At 42.4% G+C, this 17963-nt stretch overlaps 5 protein-coding genes across 5 annotated transcripts; 2 read left to right on the top strand and 3 right to left on the bottom strand.

Annotated features, from left to right (window-relative positions):
- Window positions 1–196: 196 nt before the first annotated feature.
- Window positions 197–1849, bottom strand: IL334_002421 (uncharacterized protein; the record flags this gene model as incomplete). Its single annotated transcript, XM_062934167.1, has 6 exons — window positions 197–229; window positions 331–720; window positions 831–943; window positions 1092–1304; window positions 1390–1509; window positions 1684–1849. 6 exons carry the CDS (start codon window positions 1847–1849, stop codon window positions 197–199), a joined length of 1035 nt encoding a protein of 344 aa, XP_062790218.1.
- A 672-nt stretch (window positions 1850–2521) lies between these two features.
- On the bottom strand, window positions 2522–5639 carry IL334_002420 (uncharacterized protein; the record flags this gene model as incomplete). The annotated part of the gene is made up of 10 exons (XM_062934166.1): window positions 2522–2638; window positions 2698–2911; window positions 3013–3232; window positions 3363–3515; window positions 3577–3766; window positions 3848–3904; window positions 3984–4195; window positions 4294–4661; window positions 4773–4883; window positions 4993–5639. The coding sequence occupies 10 exons, from the start codon at window positions 5637–5639 to the stop codon at window positions 2522–2524; spliced, it is 2289 nt and encodes a 762-aa protein (XP_062790217.1).
- A 562-nt stretch (window positions 5640–6201) lies between these two features.
- Window positions 6202–9046, bottom strand: IL334_002419 (uncharacterized protein; the record flags this gene model as incomplete). Its single annotated transcript, XM_062934165.1, has 5 exons — window positions 6202–7015; window positions 7084–7253; window positions 7320–7804; window positions 7867–8527; window positions 8612–9046. The coding sequence occupies 5 exons, from the start codon at window positions 9044–9046 to the stop codon at window positions 6202–6204; spliced, it is 2565 nt and encodes an 854-aa protein (XP_062790216.1).
- Window positions 9047–9441: 395 nt separating this feature from the next.
- On the top strand, window positions 9442–10593 carry IL334_002418 (uncharacterized protein; the record flags this gene model as incomplete). Its single annotated transcript, XM_062934164.1, has 6 exons — window positions 9442–9558; window positions 9611–9637; window positions 9702–9845; window positions 9915–10011; window positions 10102–10176; window positions 10244–10593. The coding sequence occupies 6 exons, from the start codon at window positions 9442–9444 to the stop codon at window positions 10591–10593; spliced, it is 810 nt and encodes a 269-aa protein (XP_062790215.1).
- Window positions 10594–13501: 2908 nt separating this feature from the next.
- IL334_002417 (uncharacterized protein) lies at window positions 13502–17889 on the top strand (the record flags this gene model as incomplete). Its single annotated transcript, XM_062934163.1, has 4 exons — window positions 13502–15527; window positions 15585–15797; window positions 15853–16540; window positions 16602–17889. 4 exons carry the CDS (start codon window positions 13502–13504, stop codon window positions 17887–17889), a joined length of 4215 nt encoding a protein of 1404 aa, XP_062790214.1.
- Window positions 17890–17963: the final 74 nt, after the last annotated feature.

The raw sequence follows: 17963 nt of genomic DNA, 5'->3' as shown, positions 1-17963 counted from the left end.
TTGATAATAGCCGACCAGAAATTGACGTTAAACCAGGAGAGAAAATAGACGTGACAAGCACACAAATATGAACATGATACATCCTCCTCGTACTGATTTAACTTCATACGAATAATTCAATCTTCCTCAAGATCTGGTTACCTTGAAATTCCAGCTATAGTGAGAACACCTTTGCTTGAAAAGTTCGCGAAGGAGATTATGCGGCATCTTCAGCATCACTTTCTTCGATCTATAAAGGTGGCGTAGATGAAAGGAAGTTAGCTTGGACTTCCAATGAACGTACTTTCGTGATCGACGGAGGATAGAATGAAATGAGATCCAATGACTCACATCACTTTCATTAGCTTTTCTAGGTTTACTCTGATCTCTATCATGATGATGAGGATTATTTCCACCTGAAGAAGATATTCTTCTAGCAGGATTTGCTGGGAACAATTCCGGTAAAGACGAAACGTCTTTCTCAGTGGGGGAAGTAGTGTTCTCTGAGCCAATAGCAGTTCTTGACCAAAATAATAAAGCTTGTAAAACACTTGGTGTTTCAGAATCATATTCCAAGATGGGTGAAGTCCATCCATGAGTTTTATCTTTATTGAAATAACCAAATGTCCATCTTTGCCAATCTGTCAAAACGTAATATTGACAATTCAATCTTTTGGTCGCGTTGTATGCTCTTGACCAATACCACGATGCTTTGGATTTAGTGTTGTACTTGTATGGACCCTACGTTTGTACCGACCGCACACAAAAAAGGGTGCCGTCAATATCTGACTGACTGACTGATTGACCGACTGTTTATATCGTTCGGAAGAAAGGTGATTTCGTTCACTTACATTGACGATATATTCTTTCCAATCGGCAGCAGTGAAAGCTGAAGAATTAATAGTTCTAACTACAAGTTTAACTTCATCTGAACCACCTTTGGTGAGTAAGAATTCTCCCGATCCTATTGACGATTATTTTAGTCAAAACAAAAATCAGTACTTCTCGTTTATTCTATCTTTACGAAAGGACAGAGACCAAATAGCTTGAACCTCGAGGTCAAGTTGAAGGTAGCGATGTAGAGATGTAAAAGTTAATATGAAAAACCTCACCTAGAGGAGATTTGTTGAACTTAAAAGTCCAAGGTTTTGTTTTGTAATCAGGTTTGAGAGGTTTGGTTTCACCTGAACCATCTACACCTCCATCACTTTCATATCCTGCTCTATCTAAAGCTTGAGCATCAGTTACGAATTTGAAATCTTCTGGATCTGAATCAAGTGCCGTTAAAATCGTAGAAGTCGCAAGCAGAGGTAAAGAAGACAGTGCTGAATCACCTTGGGGATTAGCTGATTATTCTCTCACATGTCTTCTCTAGAACAGTTGCACAAATGTGGGCAGAGTGTAACTCACCTTTTTGCAGATCTGTCGGAGCCTTGAGAGGATTAGGTACCGTGTTGAGAGCAGCTATGATCTTGGGATACTTGTAATGCGGATGAGGAGTGATAGGTTCTGAAGGAAGAGTTTTGATATCTAAGTGTGATTAAGAATGAAAAGATGAAATAAGTGCGTGTCAGCGTATTACTCGTTCCCTTTTTACTTTATATCCCCCCGCACCCTTCTTCATTGTTGTTCATGGGTACTCAAGGGGGAAAGCTCAAGTTGAGCGAGCATATATGATCAGATTTGGTTGAATGGTAAACTCACACTTAGTCACTTGATCATCGAAATTGTCAATCGTTTGAACACCTTTCAAATCACCGGAAAACTCTGCTCTGGGTCCTGTACCACCTGTTCCAGGAGGATATTGTTCTCTCAAATGAGGGAGAGGTGTTGAAGTGTATTTGTTCAAATCGAGAGGTGGTTGAGGCATTTTGGTAGTTTGATCGTCTGGCGATTGGATGTATGTATGTTTTATAAGCTATCAATGGGTGGAAGAAGATGCAATGGAAATGTTCTTTTATATACGAACAATCCATGTATGTATATTCATCGCAGTATTCATCATCATCATCATCATCATCATCCCCCACCATATGTCATCCCGTGCTCCCCGTTGTTCCCCCTCTCTCACCCCGGCTAATTCCATTCCAGCTTCCACCCGGGACTCCACATCAGACACTGTTATCCGATTACATCCGATCAGATAAACTTCCCTTTGTTTTCACGTCTCACACTGCATAGAGAAGAGACGAGATGACATGGCAACGGAACAGCTCGTTTCTCACGGATGTGCTTGGGAGTGACGGTCCATTCAGTCGAGATTGAATCCACCATCTCACGGAATCTCATTCCCACGTCCGAATGAATCGCTCCAAGACCGTCAAAGGGTGATCGGTGAAATGCTCCGACCGCCGATCACCCTGCTCTTCCGAATCCACGAGTCGATGTCATAAGAGTTGTCATAAGAGATCTCGACGTCTGAACTAGCATCGAATGCATGGTTGACGATCGTGATGGGTAGACTAATGGTGTATCAAGGGTATATAGAATGCTAGGTAGATCTATGGATGGGTATGATAATGTGTTTATGTGATTCTTCCTATCAACTCTTTCCAGGCAATGGCAAATTCCTTTCCCTCAAAGCTCTCGCTTTCTCCTCTTTCTTTTCAGATTTGATTTGCATCCTTTCATCCCTCCGTTCCTCAGCTGCTTTAGCCGTCTACAGATTACTTATCATGAGCTCTTATCATTGTTAGCTCCGCACACCCGAGGACTCACTTTAGCGCCATGTCTCGCAGCACACAACCAACTGGACACCTCACCCGCAGTCAAATTGCCCACTTTCGAATTTTTACCAAATAAATTTAAGTTTCTCTCGTCCCCATCCTCGTCTAGTAGAGATGATGGATTATTAACTCCTTGCATCTTGAGTAGGAGTTTGATGGCTCGTTCAGAAGCTGGCTTTCTCCGCCACGATGCATATTTAGATAGTCTATTGGGTGAATTAGCAAAGTCACCCGATATTCAGGATATCGTGCGAAAAGACGTAGATACATGGGAGCAGATGGGATACAGGATTTAGCAATGACATACTGGAGATACAAGTCCCTGCCCAATTTCCTCTCAGCATACTTATCTCCAGTCTGCAGAGCTCTTTCTAGATCATCTGCATGTCCGACCGTTGTCACTCTACCGAAAGGTGATTTAGATCCTCTTATTCCTGCTATTTCACGCGGGATTGAAGGTCTATAAGTGATAGTATATTTCGATTGGGCCGTAGGAGCTGAATGATCAATGGCGATATAACCGTTTCCTGAGATATAACATCGATCAATGAGTTCATTCTTCTCCCTCAAGAGGAACTTGACTCTGCATTTAGGGGTTTGAATAAGGAGACCTGATTTCTGAAAAGGATGAGATTGCCTTTGGAGTTGTGCACTCACCCATCGCTTCAAGGATATATTTCCCTTTTCCACATGTTACCCATGCATTCCTACTTGCTCTATCCATCATTGGTCTATTACTCCCAGAGAGACGGAAAGGATCATCTTGGTCTATGAAAGTGATCTGATAGCTATTCTCTGCTTCACTTGATTCTGCGCGGAAGTATCGTCCATCAGTACACATGTCGGGACTGAGATAAGCCGAAACCCATACCATCGTCTTTTGATAAATTCAAAGCTTCGTCTCCTCTTTCTCTATCTCGTTGCTCCTTTTCTTCGTGAGACAGTCCCCATAAAGTAGGCGAAACCAACATTCCTCCAGCTTTATTAACGCTATCAACTATATCGATTATATGACAATCTTTTTTACCTGTTTCAGGTGATAATCGAAGTCCTCTTCCGACCTACGGCAAACAACATATATAAGCCGATCTCGGCCATGTCTTAATCAACTTGCATCAATTACATGTCATTGGGAGACATACCATTTGAGCGAGAAGATTACGGCTTTTCGTAGGTCTAGCCAATATGACAGAATCGATCTGATTAATCATTTCATTAGCTCTTCCATTTGATGATTCTATACAGTTTTTTGTTCGCCCAAGAGGGAAAAGAGCTTACTTGTGGTATGTCCGTACCTTCTGTTAGGACTTCGCAGTTGATCAAGACTGGGAATTCACCTTTCCCAAAAGCTGATATTGTTTGTTGTCTCAATTCAGGTTTGGATTGCGATGAAATTGATCTTGCATCTATTCCAGCTTCTCTGAATGTATCCGTCAAACAAGCTACGTGAGATAGATCCACGCAGAAAATCAGAGTCGATCTTCTATCGGCTAGAGATATGGTTCCATGTGATCAGCCCAGCTTTCGAAGGAATTGTACTGAATGTAGGGAAGAGAAGGGAGAAGGGCAGAATGAGGGACAGACTTACAAGCTTTATGTAAATAAGTTCCAACGATCAACTCCCTAATTTCTTTCGTATTAACTTTTCCTGAAAGACTATTAATGTTATAATCACCTTGAGAATTGTCTTCTACATTACTTAGATCTAATTTCGCATGTACAGTAGTTGACTTTGCAGGTGATAACCAACCATCATCCAACATCTCTGAGATATCCTTATGAAATACGATTTTCTCGAATACGCTACTTAACGCTAGTTGATCTGGTCTAGAGAAAGTAGCTGAAAATCCGATTATGGGTACTTTGGTCGAAATTGGAGTGGATGACGGTGAGATTGGGGATATAGAGGGAGGTAGAATAACATTTTGGTTAAAATAATGGAGGAGACGTAGATATCTAATAGATCATCATTAACAAATAGTGTTAGCTTGCTGAATTACCTTTTTCATTTACTTAAACCTTTGTTTGGTCGACTCGATGAAATGTTGTCGAGTCGATAAAACTTACGAATGGGCGGCAGCATGATGAGCTTCATCCACAATGATCAATTTATATTCGCTCGGATCGAATTTATATAGTCTCTCGAGATTATTTAGCGTTTGATACGTAGCTATTGTCCTATATACGTTAAAAGATCATAATTAGATTAGCTATTCAACTCACGGAGTGTGGACAATCACCCTCTCAGAGTCTTGAGCTGAAAAGTGATTAGAAATAAAGGACTCACACATCAGCTTTTCCACTGGCTGTTCTTTTAGACTGTTCAACTTCAATTGACCAATCATTACCTAAGATTCTTCGAGCGGATTGTTCAGATTGATTCGCCAGTTCTACACTTCCGACTATTAGCAATGTCTTTCCGTTTCTTGTACCGTTATCATCATGTTTACGATTCTGCTCTTGAACGCCGTGGACGGACTCAGAATCAAGATCAGAATGGAGAGACGATCGAGGTCTGAATTCGACAAGAGGAATGAGATGCATGAACATTGTAGTTTTCCCACTTCCTGTAGGTGAGCTTACACCAATTCGATTGAAACCTGAGGATAAAGCTTCTAGGCAAGCTTGGATCGCATGTGCTTGATATGGTCTCAGAGTGATTCCTTTGCTTGGTGTATCTGGTGCAGGTGACGTACTTGATGATGGCTCCACACTGCCATCCTCCACTGAATCACGACATTTCCCTGCTTGAGCTGGATGAGGGTAATAGAAGGATGAAGAGGTATTGATAAATCGTGAGGCCAGATAGTTGGTAGTGATCAATGGGGAATGACATCTTGGTACGAGATTGACTACATTATATAAGCTGAAATTTAAAAGTCCGACTTGAGCTTGGCATAAGGATCGACCATGCTGGAATAGATGCCTGCGCATATGTCTATAACAGATCATAGTAACATCGTTGGTGCAATGACTATGGTTATCGAGTAGTATAGTGTAAGATTATCAGACAACATGATATCGAATGTCGAGATTGATTCTGATTCTGGAGGAGAAGTGGAAGTGGACGCGATTAGTGGAGGTCCGAGCGGGAAATCCTCTCGTATGATGTATTCAAATGTATATCCATGATTCCCAAAAGGTTCACCTCACCATGTACGATCAATGCATGCATGAAGAGTGATAGCATATGATTGAGCAATGGGGAAGATGCAATTTACCATTCCAAATCCTCAATATCCTACACCTGATAATCGTTTGATTTCTCTCAAAACCTGTTTACAAGAGAAATGGAAAATAACAAAAATCAATTAAACATTCATAATAGATTTTGAACATAGAACAACAAAATCAGGAATTTATCAAAAACAAAAACAGATCGATGAGATAGATATGAGTAAAAGTCAAGACACATTCCACATGAAATGGATCGATGGAACGGGTGGATTGGGGCGGACAACCAATAGGAAGAAAGGGAATATGAGTATGATTGGATTTAAGAGATAATACAACTACTGGGACATACATCAAACCAACTTCCTTCTTGTATCCAACCTATATCTCTCCTTAATGCACCTCCATTCCTTTTGATTTGAATAGAATAGATTTCTTCTACATTGTTTGTAGGTACATCATAAAACCAAGTTATCTTTTGTCCATTAATTTCGACTCTTCCATGAGATATTTTTATATCGATATCCAATTCTAAATTGTCATCGTTATTATCATTGGCTGATGTCCTAACTGATCTGACAGATGGGTTGATCGTATCGCCCTTTTTATTCTCCTCACCACTATTTCTGTTATTGGTATTCATCAAATCTATTCTTGAGTTATTCCTCGAGGACGATCTTGAATTGTATCCACCGGTTCCTCCTGCTGATTTACTGTTACTCAAGTTGGAAGCATAGTGAACATATGGAACATATATTTCAGTTGCTATTTGCTGAGATGAAATGTCAATAGATTTTACTTTGACTGTGTATTTGAAAGTAGTAGTGGCGATATCGAAATCCATTCGATCGGGTGTACCGACAGTCTTGATTGGGTATGGTCTACAGAAAGCTGCTACCGCTCTTGTCCCATCGATGATCAATGAAGACGGTATATCTCCAGCTGAGATTGATTCTGGTGTAAAAGGGATTTTCGGTGTCGCAGAGCCCGCAACTGCCAATGTGGCCGAAGAGGATGTGGATGATGATAACGTGGGATCGGCCGTCGAAGATGGATTTGGAGAAGATTTGGCTTGATCTGTATATGTTTCACGAGCGATATCGTCTTTGCTCCATAATGAAAGATCTTCGCCGTTCCTGAAAGAGTAATCATCCATCTCATGATCAGCTTTGCTCAAATTAAGTTGGGTGGGCAAAGCACTTACCAGTTATCACTCCATTCATGATTATGATCGGGGACGTAATTCCACAATGTCCAATTCAGGCAATTAGGTCCGTCACAAGCATTCATCGAACAATCTAATGCTCTTTGTTGACTGGAGTAATCACCCTCGCCTCTTCCCCCATCGACATATCCATAAGCCTTTTTGTTATCCTGGCAAGACGATTCGTATAAGCTTCAAATCAATGTATGTAAGAGAAAGCGTTTTATCAAACTCACCATATCATAGGGAATGCCGATTTCTCCCACTAGAGTAGGGAAAGTACCTAATACATCCACTGTATCCTGTTTCAGAACGCTCAATTCATCTTGCATCATATTTCTTATATTACCTTCTCCTACTCTGACAGCTTGAACGATTGACCAATATTTTCCTCTGATTACACCAATTGAATCTGCGTTAAACCAATTCCAATGTTTAGTCATCAAAGTCAGTCCATCATAGAAATGAGGTGATGAACATGCTCTATCTTTCAAAAATGATTTTGGTAATGTAGGGGGTTGTTTAAGTACCGGAGCTTGAATGAAATGAATTGCTTCTGGATGATGCAATCTTACTCTTGAAGAATAAGCCAACCAATGTAATGACCAAAAATCGTCTACGAACTCAACTTGCTTTGTTTTATCTTCAGGTGAAGTGGTAAAATAATCAGGAAGAAGTAAATCTCCCGTTGATGAATCCCACACTCCATGTTGTGCCCATACTGATGACAATTTCATCAGTGGGATGTCCTGTAAGGATTTTCCTGTATGAAGGAACACTCACTACATTGGCCCAATTCCCAACTTTCACCTCTTTTCCAACCCCATTTCCCACCGCCTCTGGTCTCCTCGTCTTCTTTAGCTAGCCACAGTTTCTTTCCTTTTGGAGCTATCAATTCATGTCCACCTCTGTAAGGACCCATTGAACCGAAGTTCCAAGTTTGAACAGTTTGAGGTATTGCCATACCTAATCTCATTCCTTCTATCGGTGTAGGACTCGGGCCCTTTTTCAATTGTTGTTGATCTGGTATTTTTGATAGATCGAAATGTCCTATCATGCCCTCTCCCGGTTCGTTCACGCTATCCCAACCGATGATACATTCATCCAGCAAATCTGGGGCTTCCCCTGCGATTTTTTTGGCTAAAGTACCTACCGCATCAATGAAATGATCTTGTAAATAGTCTTGTATGTTTTTTCCATCGATTATGCATTTTGGTGCAAATGTTTTACCAGCAAAGAACAATGTCCAAAGAGTTTGATTTGCCAATCGAGTATAATTCGTTCCCCAAATCATCGCTGGGAAATCGTGTGGTTTAGGATTTTCAGCATTGGGATATTCACAATGTATGTATGCTGATAAAGTTGGTGTTAAATTGTATGGATCCATTCCACAGGCATATAAAGTCCATAATGGTGCACCTGATCCACCTGTAAATCTTGACCACTATCACAGCATCGTTTTTCATTCAGCTTTGGGTGATGCCAAAACAAACAGCTTGCTGGGCAGTAAGGAAAAAGGATCACTCACAACGTCTTGATGAGGATCCATGAATACTCTGAATCCCCACTCTTTACATTTCTTCAACACTTTAATTATATAATCCATATATTCAAAATCATATTTACCTGGACCTTGATGTTCTAAACTTTCCCAAGTGAACACGTATCTCAACATATTATAACCCCATGCTCTTAATCTAGCTAAATGTATATCTGCTGAACCATCCTCCAAGTTTAAAGGTTTGTTGATGAAATCCCCTTGGCCTCTTTCGGCTGATTCCCAAAAGTTTTCTCTGATATGTGATGGTTGTCCATTGGGATTTTTGGCTGATCCAGACAGGTTTACACCTCGAAGTAATAACGATCGACCGTGTACATCTCGAAAATGAATTGTGTCTGAATGGATGTAGTGATCTGGCACTGGATTACCAGTCACTGGAGATCGAGTTGGTGGTGGTGACATCTTTCCACTTGGACGGTGGGACTAGGAATATAGATGTTGGATGATCGCAGTATATGTATATATGCGACGTATCTCAAAACGCTGACTGTGAGGTGGTTCCACTTTTTTGTATGACAATAATGAGATCATTGAAATGATGATGGGGGTGGGGGATTTCAGGGTAAAACCATGCGCAGGTGATTTGATCGCCACGTGGGGGGGAAAGATGTGTTCGTTATGGTGGAGGTCAATCACCTTCGCCTCTCTCTCTTCTCTATTGTGATGCTGAAACGAAATGAACGATGGATTGATCGACTGGGCTGTTCAAAGAAGACAATCCACAGTCATCCCTCATAGTCATATAAGAGACGGATAACCCTTCATTCCAACGTAGAACTACCCGCCATTGGAATATCATGCCTTCCTGTCGAGTGACCAATAACACAGCTCATCCACTGAATATAAGTTTGAAACAAGTCACAGCGTTACATTTCGAAAACAGTGTTCAGCCTGGACAAACCATCAAACTTCGAGTGAGTCACAATAGACAACGTAGCTTCGTGCATCTGCTGACGAGAACAATAGCCTGGCAAAGTGTGGTTCACGTTAGAAGTAAGTACACATACATGTATGTACCTCTGAAAATGACGAACGGCTTATGGTGTTGTCGAATCAGGCTTTACTTGATGATGGTACGAAGAAATCGCGATATTCAATATTGAAATCAGCAGCTACGATAGCTTTACTCTCTATAGCGGTGGGCGCAGTGGCTGCAACTGCTGGAGCGGCTCTGATACCTGAAGCTATAGCAGGCTCAAGTGTGAGTGGCGATATGACCGAAGCAACATATTCCAACGGAGATGTGATTGACTTGTTTGGTATGATATAGGTCGCAGCCGCTTCGGTGGCGGGAGGATTCTTAACGAAAGGTCTAACAGCTACAAAAGGTGCTTTGTTGACTAATTCTGCAACGGTAGCTAAGATCTGTGAGTGTTCATGATATTCAATAATTGATTCGGGCGCATACCTCACAGGTATCAAGCCGCTGTTGCTGATTGAGTAATGGTTCAATGTAGCTTCTGTTGCCCTTCCTAAAGCTATCGAGAAGCTATCAGCTGAAATAGGTGGATTATCCGCCTTACAAAGAGAAGGTATGATCACCCTTCTCAATAACCAATTGAACATTCTAGCTGATAATGTGACGATCAATTTCACTAGTTGCTACGATAATAGCTTCGCCAACACTTTCATCAGATGTCAGACATAGAGCTGCTCAAATACTTCGATCCCTTCACACAGCTTATAAAGACGATAAATCTTCACGAACCCAATCCCAAACTTCTTCAGCCACGTTAACACCATTAAATGATGATGAAGCTAAAAGATTGGATCAAGCTATAGAAAGTGGAGAAGTAGATGATTTAATCGAAAATAAACCGATCAAATCTGGTGAAACACTGAGAGTACATGGTATATATATGAATAAGAGAAAAGAATTCGAGATCAGGATTGGGAAAGATGGTAAATTGGAATTATGGGATTTAAAAGAAAAGATGATTATCAGTTGATACACAAACTCGTGCTCGGCGTGAGATAGAGACTGTTTCGTGAGTTGTATCGTATCGTGTAATATACTATCTGTGAAGAAAGAGCAAACACGAGCAATCAATCAGGTATAGTAAGTAGAGTATTGCAGTTTTCGACGGTTTATACATGCATTCCTACGACTGGTGCTACTCTCTTGTTGAGAGACTATTTGACTGACTCACACATTAAACAAAGGGAGAAAGTGTGCAACACGCAATTCCAATTGCAAGCCATCGTCACGCGATTGATCTCATTCTGTGGTAGATCAAGCTCTAGAGATGCTCATAGCGGGACCAGTCGTGGTGCCTTTGGTGTCTCTAGTGGGATTCTTTTGAACATCAATGGAAGGGTCTCCAATAGGGATGTTTCTAACTTAAGGGTAGATTTGTCAAACCAGCCCGCTTGATCCACAAAGGTATACCAGAAGGCATGTGTCGTCAGTGTTTGGGGAATAGGAAACTGCGCTCGACAGAACTGAAGAAGCAGCCAAACCACCGAGACCTTCGTAACCTTGCTGCAATCAAGTTGGACCATATTCATGTCGTACAATATATATGGTTTCTTGTCTTCGTGCATCATCGTGGGCCACAAATTTGTCACCGTTACATCGATCTCTTTATCAGCACGGTACGAGTGATGTGAAGCTGAATGGACATATGATTTATTGTATAGTAGATCCACGTGCTGCTATACCCTATATCATGAGACAAGCATCGCATTGAGCATGTGAGGTTGATTATGAGATAACATTCCTTTCAGCCGGCCTGGCACATGGGCTCACGCACTGAAGAAGTATATCATCGATTTCCCCTTCTCACAATTCCACGACAGTATTGAGAGTAGATCACGCCCTTTCATCCCGTTAACGCATTTACGTGTCAATTGAAACATGTACCGGGTTGGCGTTGAAGTACGAAGTCCTGGCGTTCATGTTCTCTATTTCTGCTAAATACGGTATCTTGGCTTTATACAGATGATTGCAAAACCGGATTCAACACCAAAACCCTCCCAATCTCCCAATCTCCCAAAACATCGGTAAACATTTTAACTGCAAATACATGTTTTAACGTAAACCGGCAATCGGCAACCGATACAACATAGCAAACACGTTTTACATCACCCATGTCAGCCTCCTCACTTTTGGTATCTTGTCTGTGAAGATTGGAGGGTCTGCTGTCATTGATGCATGAAGATCGGATCCGAATTGGCTGTCAGCCTTGGCCACAACCTTCTGGGAACGGCATGTAACTGATACGGAATAAGATATGGATAATATGAGAAATGGTGACTATCTCGATGCACAGCTGGTCCCAACACAATCAAAAGTAAACAGCTGCTCTCACCGGAAAGAACACGCGTCGTACTAGCAGGTGTGAGCCATTCACGCAACTTTTTCCCATATGTAAAACTATTCATGAAGACTCATAAAAGACGCGAACGAAATCGTCTGCAAATGAGTTTATTAGCCGTTGCATGTATGCTCGACTTCAGTACGCTTGATTGAAACTAGATCGTGACGGGGATTCACGATAATTGACTTGGAAATTTGTTCTAGGAAGCGTCATTCTTTCCATCTCATGTCTCACTTTGGCTAGTTTCAGCTTTGTTCATGTTCGCCTTTTGACGCAATTGTGGCTGCTTGAAGAGAAAAGCTTCCATCCTTCTTCAGATACATCGAGATCGTCGTGTGGCTTCCATATGAGGAGTATATATATCATTCACCGGGCCATTTGGAAGGGATCGACAGAAGGGTGAATATCAACCAAGGTAGTTTTTGTTCAGCCAGGATAGATAGTCACGGCATGTTTTCGCCATAGGCGAGCTTTTGTATGGTAATCGACCATGTTTTACGGGTGTTTAATGAAAAAACCCTAGATGAACAAGGAAGATCTCCTTTCAGGTAGTTGCGGTTGTACTATTACAAAGTTAGTACGGGCCAATTTCATCTTTCTTTTTTTTCACTTGGGATTTGAGACAGGAGAAAAAAGAGGTCGGGATAATTAAATGACAGAATTAAAAGAAACGTAACCAGAAAGTGGGAAAAGTCGGTTCGATCGCAATTTAAGGGAAATTCATAAAAATTCACTTTTTAATATAAACAAGAAACAGACCGCTTTTAACACTACGAGTATATCTCTTCTCTCTTCATACTTCTGACCTTCATCTTCCTCCCATCTGGGCTTGCATTTTAACGTTAACATTGATCCTCCTCTCTTCCGTAATTGCATAATACCCAAAGACCGAGATTTTCTATTTTCATTCTCATATTACATACATACTTGCTCACTTCTCCTGACACTCACTCACTCTGTAATCATGCACGCTGAGGAGATTTCCCATTTGATCATATTTGTTAGGTTCATGGGTTTGTAACCAATTCGTTACATCAGGCAGGTCAAGGTCACTTGCTCTGATGAGATGGAATTGCTCTTCCCCATTTCTACGTCCCAGCGTTTGCCAGATTTCTCGTTTGTCACTACCCTCCTACTTTTGGTCATCACAATGAGCTTCATCATCAACCATCAACTAATCGTCGATTAACAAACAATAATGCTCATCTACAACTAGCTCCTTGATTCAACGCGGAAACTCAATCCGTCACTTCATCGGCAACAAACAAACAAACGTATCAGCATATAGTCTTTTATCACCATTCTTTTAGACCAGAGTCACAATCATTATTACAAATTGGACTAGATCTCATTCCACTTGCCATTTTCAAACATAACACTGTTAGATCTGTTTCACATCCTATACTTCAGTGCACGTTCGAGGTAGAAGAGAGCGGAGTGGACGTAGGCTACTAGATCAAGTCCAGGCTTAGCAAATCGATTCTTGACATTATTCGTTTGATATCCCAAAAATCGGTGAAGCTTCAAATCATTCAATATGTTTGTTCAACCATCAATTGCTCCCAAGAAACAGTCAACTCGCTCATCGTCAACGACAGACGTAAAAGGTAAAGGGAGCTGTTCCATGCACACTCGATCATCATCCCGAATAACACGCTCGTCCTCATCATCCCGTTGCTCATCATCATCTGTCAATACACCACAACCTGTCATGCACTCTTCCTCTGCGTATGACCACGACAGTGCAAACAACGCCGTCGCCTCATCCTCCCGCCATACATTGCCTCCTAAAGCTATACCCTCATCCTCATTAGCTACTATCAATCGATTACCTCGATCAATCAGACGTCGAATCGGGAGACTCAACATATATTTCCTACTGTTCCTATGCTATCCGTCTTTCACCATTGCCAATCCTCTTCCGCAGGTCCTGGACGCTCTATCTCAACGGCGGCATTCTTCAAGATCCTCACAATCTCTCACAGATCACAATCAGCCCATGGCCTCCACTCTTAAGCACGGAGTGTCCGCTTTCACCCATTTCGCGTCGTTCATTCTCAACCGTAGAGATAATAACACAGATACCCCGATATTAGCTGTAGCAAAGTATGATCACGATGCTCAGGCATACACTCTGCCGGAGGGGTATGTAGAATTGAATCAACGGTTTAGTCCTGGATTTATTGTTCTATCTTATGTCATAGCCTTTGTCGGATCACTCTGCACTCTCGAACTCCTTGTCCGACGTACGACCAACAGTGGATGGAGAAATCAATTGCTCCTCACATCAGCGGGTTTCTGTTTTGGAGCGGTATCAACTTTCGCCATGCACTTTGTGTTCAATAACGCCCTTTCGTTGCACCACCCACTGATGGATCAAAACAATTATCCTGCTCTTTATCTCAGTTACGACCCCGGATTTACAGTCCTTTCGCTTGTCGTATCGTGCCTAGCGATGACCACTGCCTTCTTCGTTATGGGAACTCAACTTCGGGATTGGTTCATCTTCCCAGGGCAGAAGAAACACAAGTCTCGAAGAAGAAACGGTTCTTCAAAGTTGGAAGCCGATGATTATGGGAAATGGAAGAAATCACACAAGAAGGTGATCAGAAGAGGGACTTTGGGTGTTGGAGCTTTGTTTGCTGAGGCGAGCCATATAGCCAAATGGTCTCTTATTGATGTGGAAGCTTCATCAGGCAGTAAATCATCCATCAAAGAGAAAATTGATGGTCTCTCTGGAAAAAGCCCAAAGTGGAAGAACGAGTCTCATAAATTGGATGATCCTTCGGGACAGAATCAAGATAGGACATCGGATGAGGAAGATCTGCAAGAACTTGACTTTCGTTTGGGTAAAGACGCTGTTCGAGCAGAATTGGAACGTCGCGCAGGCGCAACAACTCCTACAAGCACCAATGCTTCTCGATCGTCATTATTCAGGTCTCCCGGTTCTCATACTACACTTCCTGTCATTTATGCTCCTTCCTCTCGACGTAATTCTGTCGCTTCCGGATATCCTGAACCCTCACCTGACATTTTCGCCTCCAATTTCAACTTCCCTCCGCGCGTCGAAGCGGATCCCGTTCAGACTAGCTCATCCTCCTTTCTCCCTCATCAACCTGTCAGAAGTTCCTCTCCCACTTACGACGAATCTCCGGCACCGATGTTTCAACCAGAACGGCGGCGAGCTTCCCTTCCTGCCAATGTTCTGATACCTCATCGCGAACGGCAATCGTATAGCGGACCTTCAATGACACTTGCGCGTATCCAGTCACTCCCGGAAGGGGACTTCGATCCGTCCACTACATCTCAAGGTTCAATCATTTCGACTGAGGAGAAAAAGGCAGACACAACTCCTGGCACTTCTGTTAGCGCTCGTATCAGCTCCTTTGCGTCAAAGAACGATGCCACATCAGAGCGTAGCACGAGAAAAGTCAGATTAGTGGCAACTAGTACCAGATGGACAAGGCTCGGCATGTTTTTGGGTTTTGATGTCGTCACACCAACCGATATTCTGAAGATCTTTATCACCGGCACTATTGCGGGCCTTGGTGTTGTGGGAATGCGTAAGTTGACCTGTCTGAATTTCTGTCATGGCATTGAAGCTGATGAAGTACTTGCAGACTACATTGGTCAAGCTTCTATCACTGGTTTGCCCTATATAGCGTATATGCCGGGTTATGTTGTCGGTTCCATCATCATCGCCTGCGGTGCTGTCATAATCGCTCTCTATATCATGTTCATCATGCTCCGACCGAAACTCAAACATACTTGGCTATCCAAGATCTGTGTTGCCCTCATTCTAGCCGTCGCGGTTACATGCATGCATTTCTGCGGTAAGCTAAGTTCACCAATTTCAACGATTTTGGGTGATGCTGATCGTCTCGATAGGTATGATGGGTACAACTTATGGCTGGCCAGTTACCAGAGGCATCAGTCAACACAACAAGTTGACTGGCACCAACGTCGTCATCACCGGTATCGTCTCAGCTTTAGCTTTCTCGGCTTGCATCGCATGTGCAGTATTCTTCGTGCTTCATTCGTTGAATCTGAAGCGTGAAAGAGCTCGAAGAAGACGAGTAGTCGTTGCAGCCGTATTTCTGGACGACAGAGACAGGGTACTCGTCAATTCGACCGACGGTATGTTACCGATGTGTGATATCGCTTCTCTCAGCGGAGGAGATGTACCGGATGCTAGGAAATCCTTCATTCAATCGGTATCCAGCGATTCAACTGTGTTGGGAATGGACTTGACCACGGGTCACGACGCTTTTGTGTCCGCCCTCAAGCTATCCTGGACTTGGAAAAATCCATCACTGGCAGCCACACACCCAACAGTTCTGACCGAAGGAAGAGTCCAAGCTAGTGATTCTGTCTTACAATCTACATTTGCGGATATCAGAAGAGGTTCAATGGTCACGACCAACACGACTGCTACAGGCAATAGTAGACCACCCGTCAGCTTGACCAAGTTCTTGGAAAGATTTACAATCTCTTCTTGTCAATTGGCTGTGCGACTGTTGGGTCAAACAGATGGTATCTCTCGCTTGGGAGTTCTCTATGATCAAATTTTAACCACGTAAGTGTCTATCGAAATTGAAAGACACAAGATAGCTTTGCTGAGCTTTTTGGGACTCTAGCGGCTGGGTCAAACTCGACAATAGCAATGATACCGTTTCCAAGGGACAGCTTATATTTTTGGTACGAAGAGTTGCTTCCGCAGCCGAAAGAATGGATCTCGAATCACGGCATTTCATCTTTGCAGATCCCCTAGCAGTCGCTACTGCTTTACACAAGACTCTGTCTGTCCCTTTCGACCACACGATGCCACTCCTCGATGATATGCGAACATTCTGCGATTCTACTCTTCAAAGTCCTTTACAACCTGGCAAATTGTACGCGGGAGTTGCAGTAGTTCAAGCGACTCCCTTTGACGGTCTACGAATCTTGCTTGAAAAAGAAATGCGATCACAATTACCAATGAGAGAACTGTGTACTTTAGGTGTACCATCGCAAGACGACAATGACTTGAGTGGTACTGTGGAGGAAATTGGTGAAGCTTTGGCAATATTAGAAGGAATGACAATCTTATCGATAATGACAAGAAATATGACCAACGATTCGAATCAAGTTCTCTCAAAGAAAGTAGTCGCACTTTTAGCTGCATTGGAAAGAGCTATTGTACCGATGTTAGATGAAAATTTAACATCGGAGGATATGACACATATCTTACCTCGACTTACACTTCATCCCATGCTTATCCCTTTAACTCCAGGTGGATCGAAGCGAATGATCAGCAGTTACGTTCCTCCACACGCTATCATCTTTTATGCGACATACGACGCCGCGGTAAATACTTTTACCGACAAATGGCTGCCTTTCTCATTATTCAGAGCCCAGAATGCTTGTGTCATGGCACCTAAAATAGCTGCTGCAGCTAAAATGGATCAACTTTACACAGGTAGTGATAATACTATCAATTATCCAACTGGAAGAAGACCTTCAAGAGTTCAATTCGAATTCCCACAATCAACTTTACCTGCCACAATGGAGAACGAAACCTCTATACCAACACATGTTGGTGCTGGTGGTGTGTCAACAGAAGAATCAAATGAGATGTTTAGCGATTTCACTTTCCCTCCTAAATCAGCAGATTCTAATACCAGTCCAACCAAAGCTCAGAATGGTAAACCGACTTCCATCATCAACGGAAATGGAGTTGCAGCTGGAGCTGGGATTGGAATTGGAGCTAGAAAGTCTTCCCTTGCAAGATCAAGATTTGGCTCAACAGGTGGTGAAAGTAGCTCACCTTCTGCATACGGTGATAGAGACACGGTACCTTTCAAAACTGCTTCACTAGGTGTTGCTGTATGGGAACCTGAATGGTTATTACATCTTCTCAGATCGAAGTTAAGAGCAGATGCGTAGTTTTTGGAGAAAAATAGGATCGTTTCCCTTATTATATTGAATTACATATGTATAGCAGGATTGGCCAGTCTAGG

This window comes from Kwoniella shivajii, chromosome 3 (genome assembly GCF_035658355.1).
Source record: "Kwoniella shivajii chromosome 3, complete sequence".
Lineage (NCBI taxonomy): Eukaryota > Fungi > Basidiomycota > Tremellomycetes > Tremellales > Cryptococcaceae > Kwoniella > Kwoniella shivajii.
The sequence above is the reverse complement of the archived record's forward strand: the minus strand, read 5'-3'. Positions and strand labels throughout refer to the sequence as shown.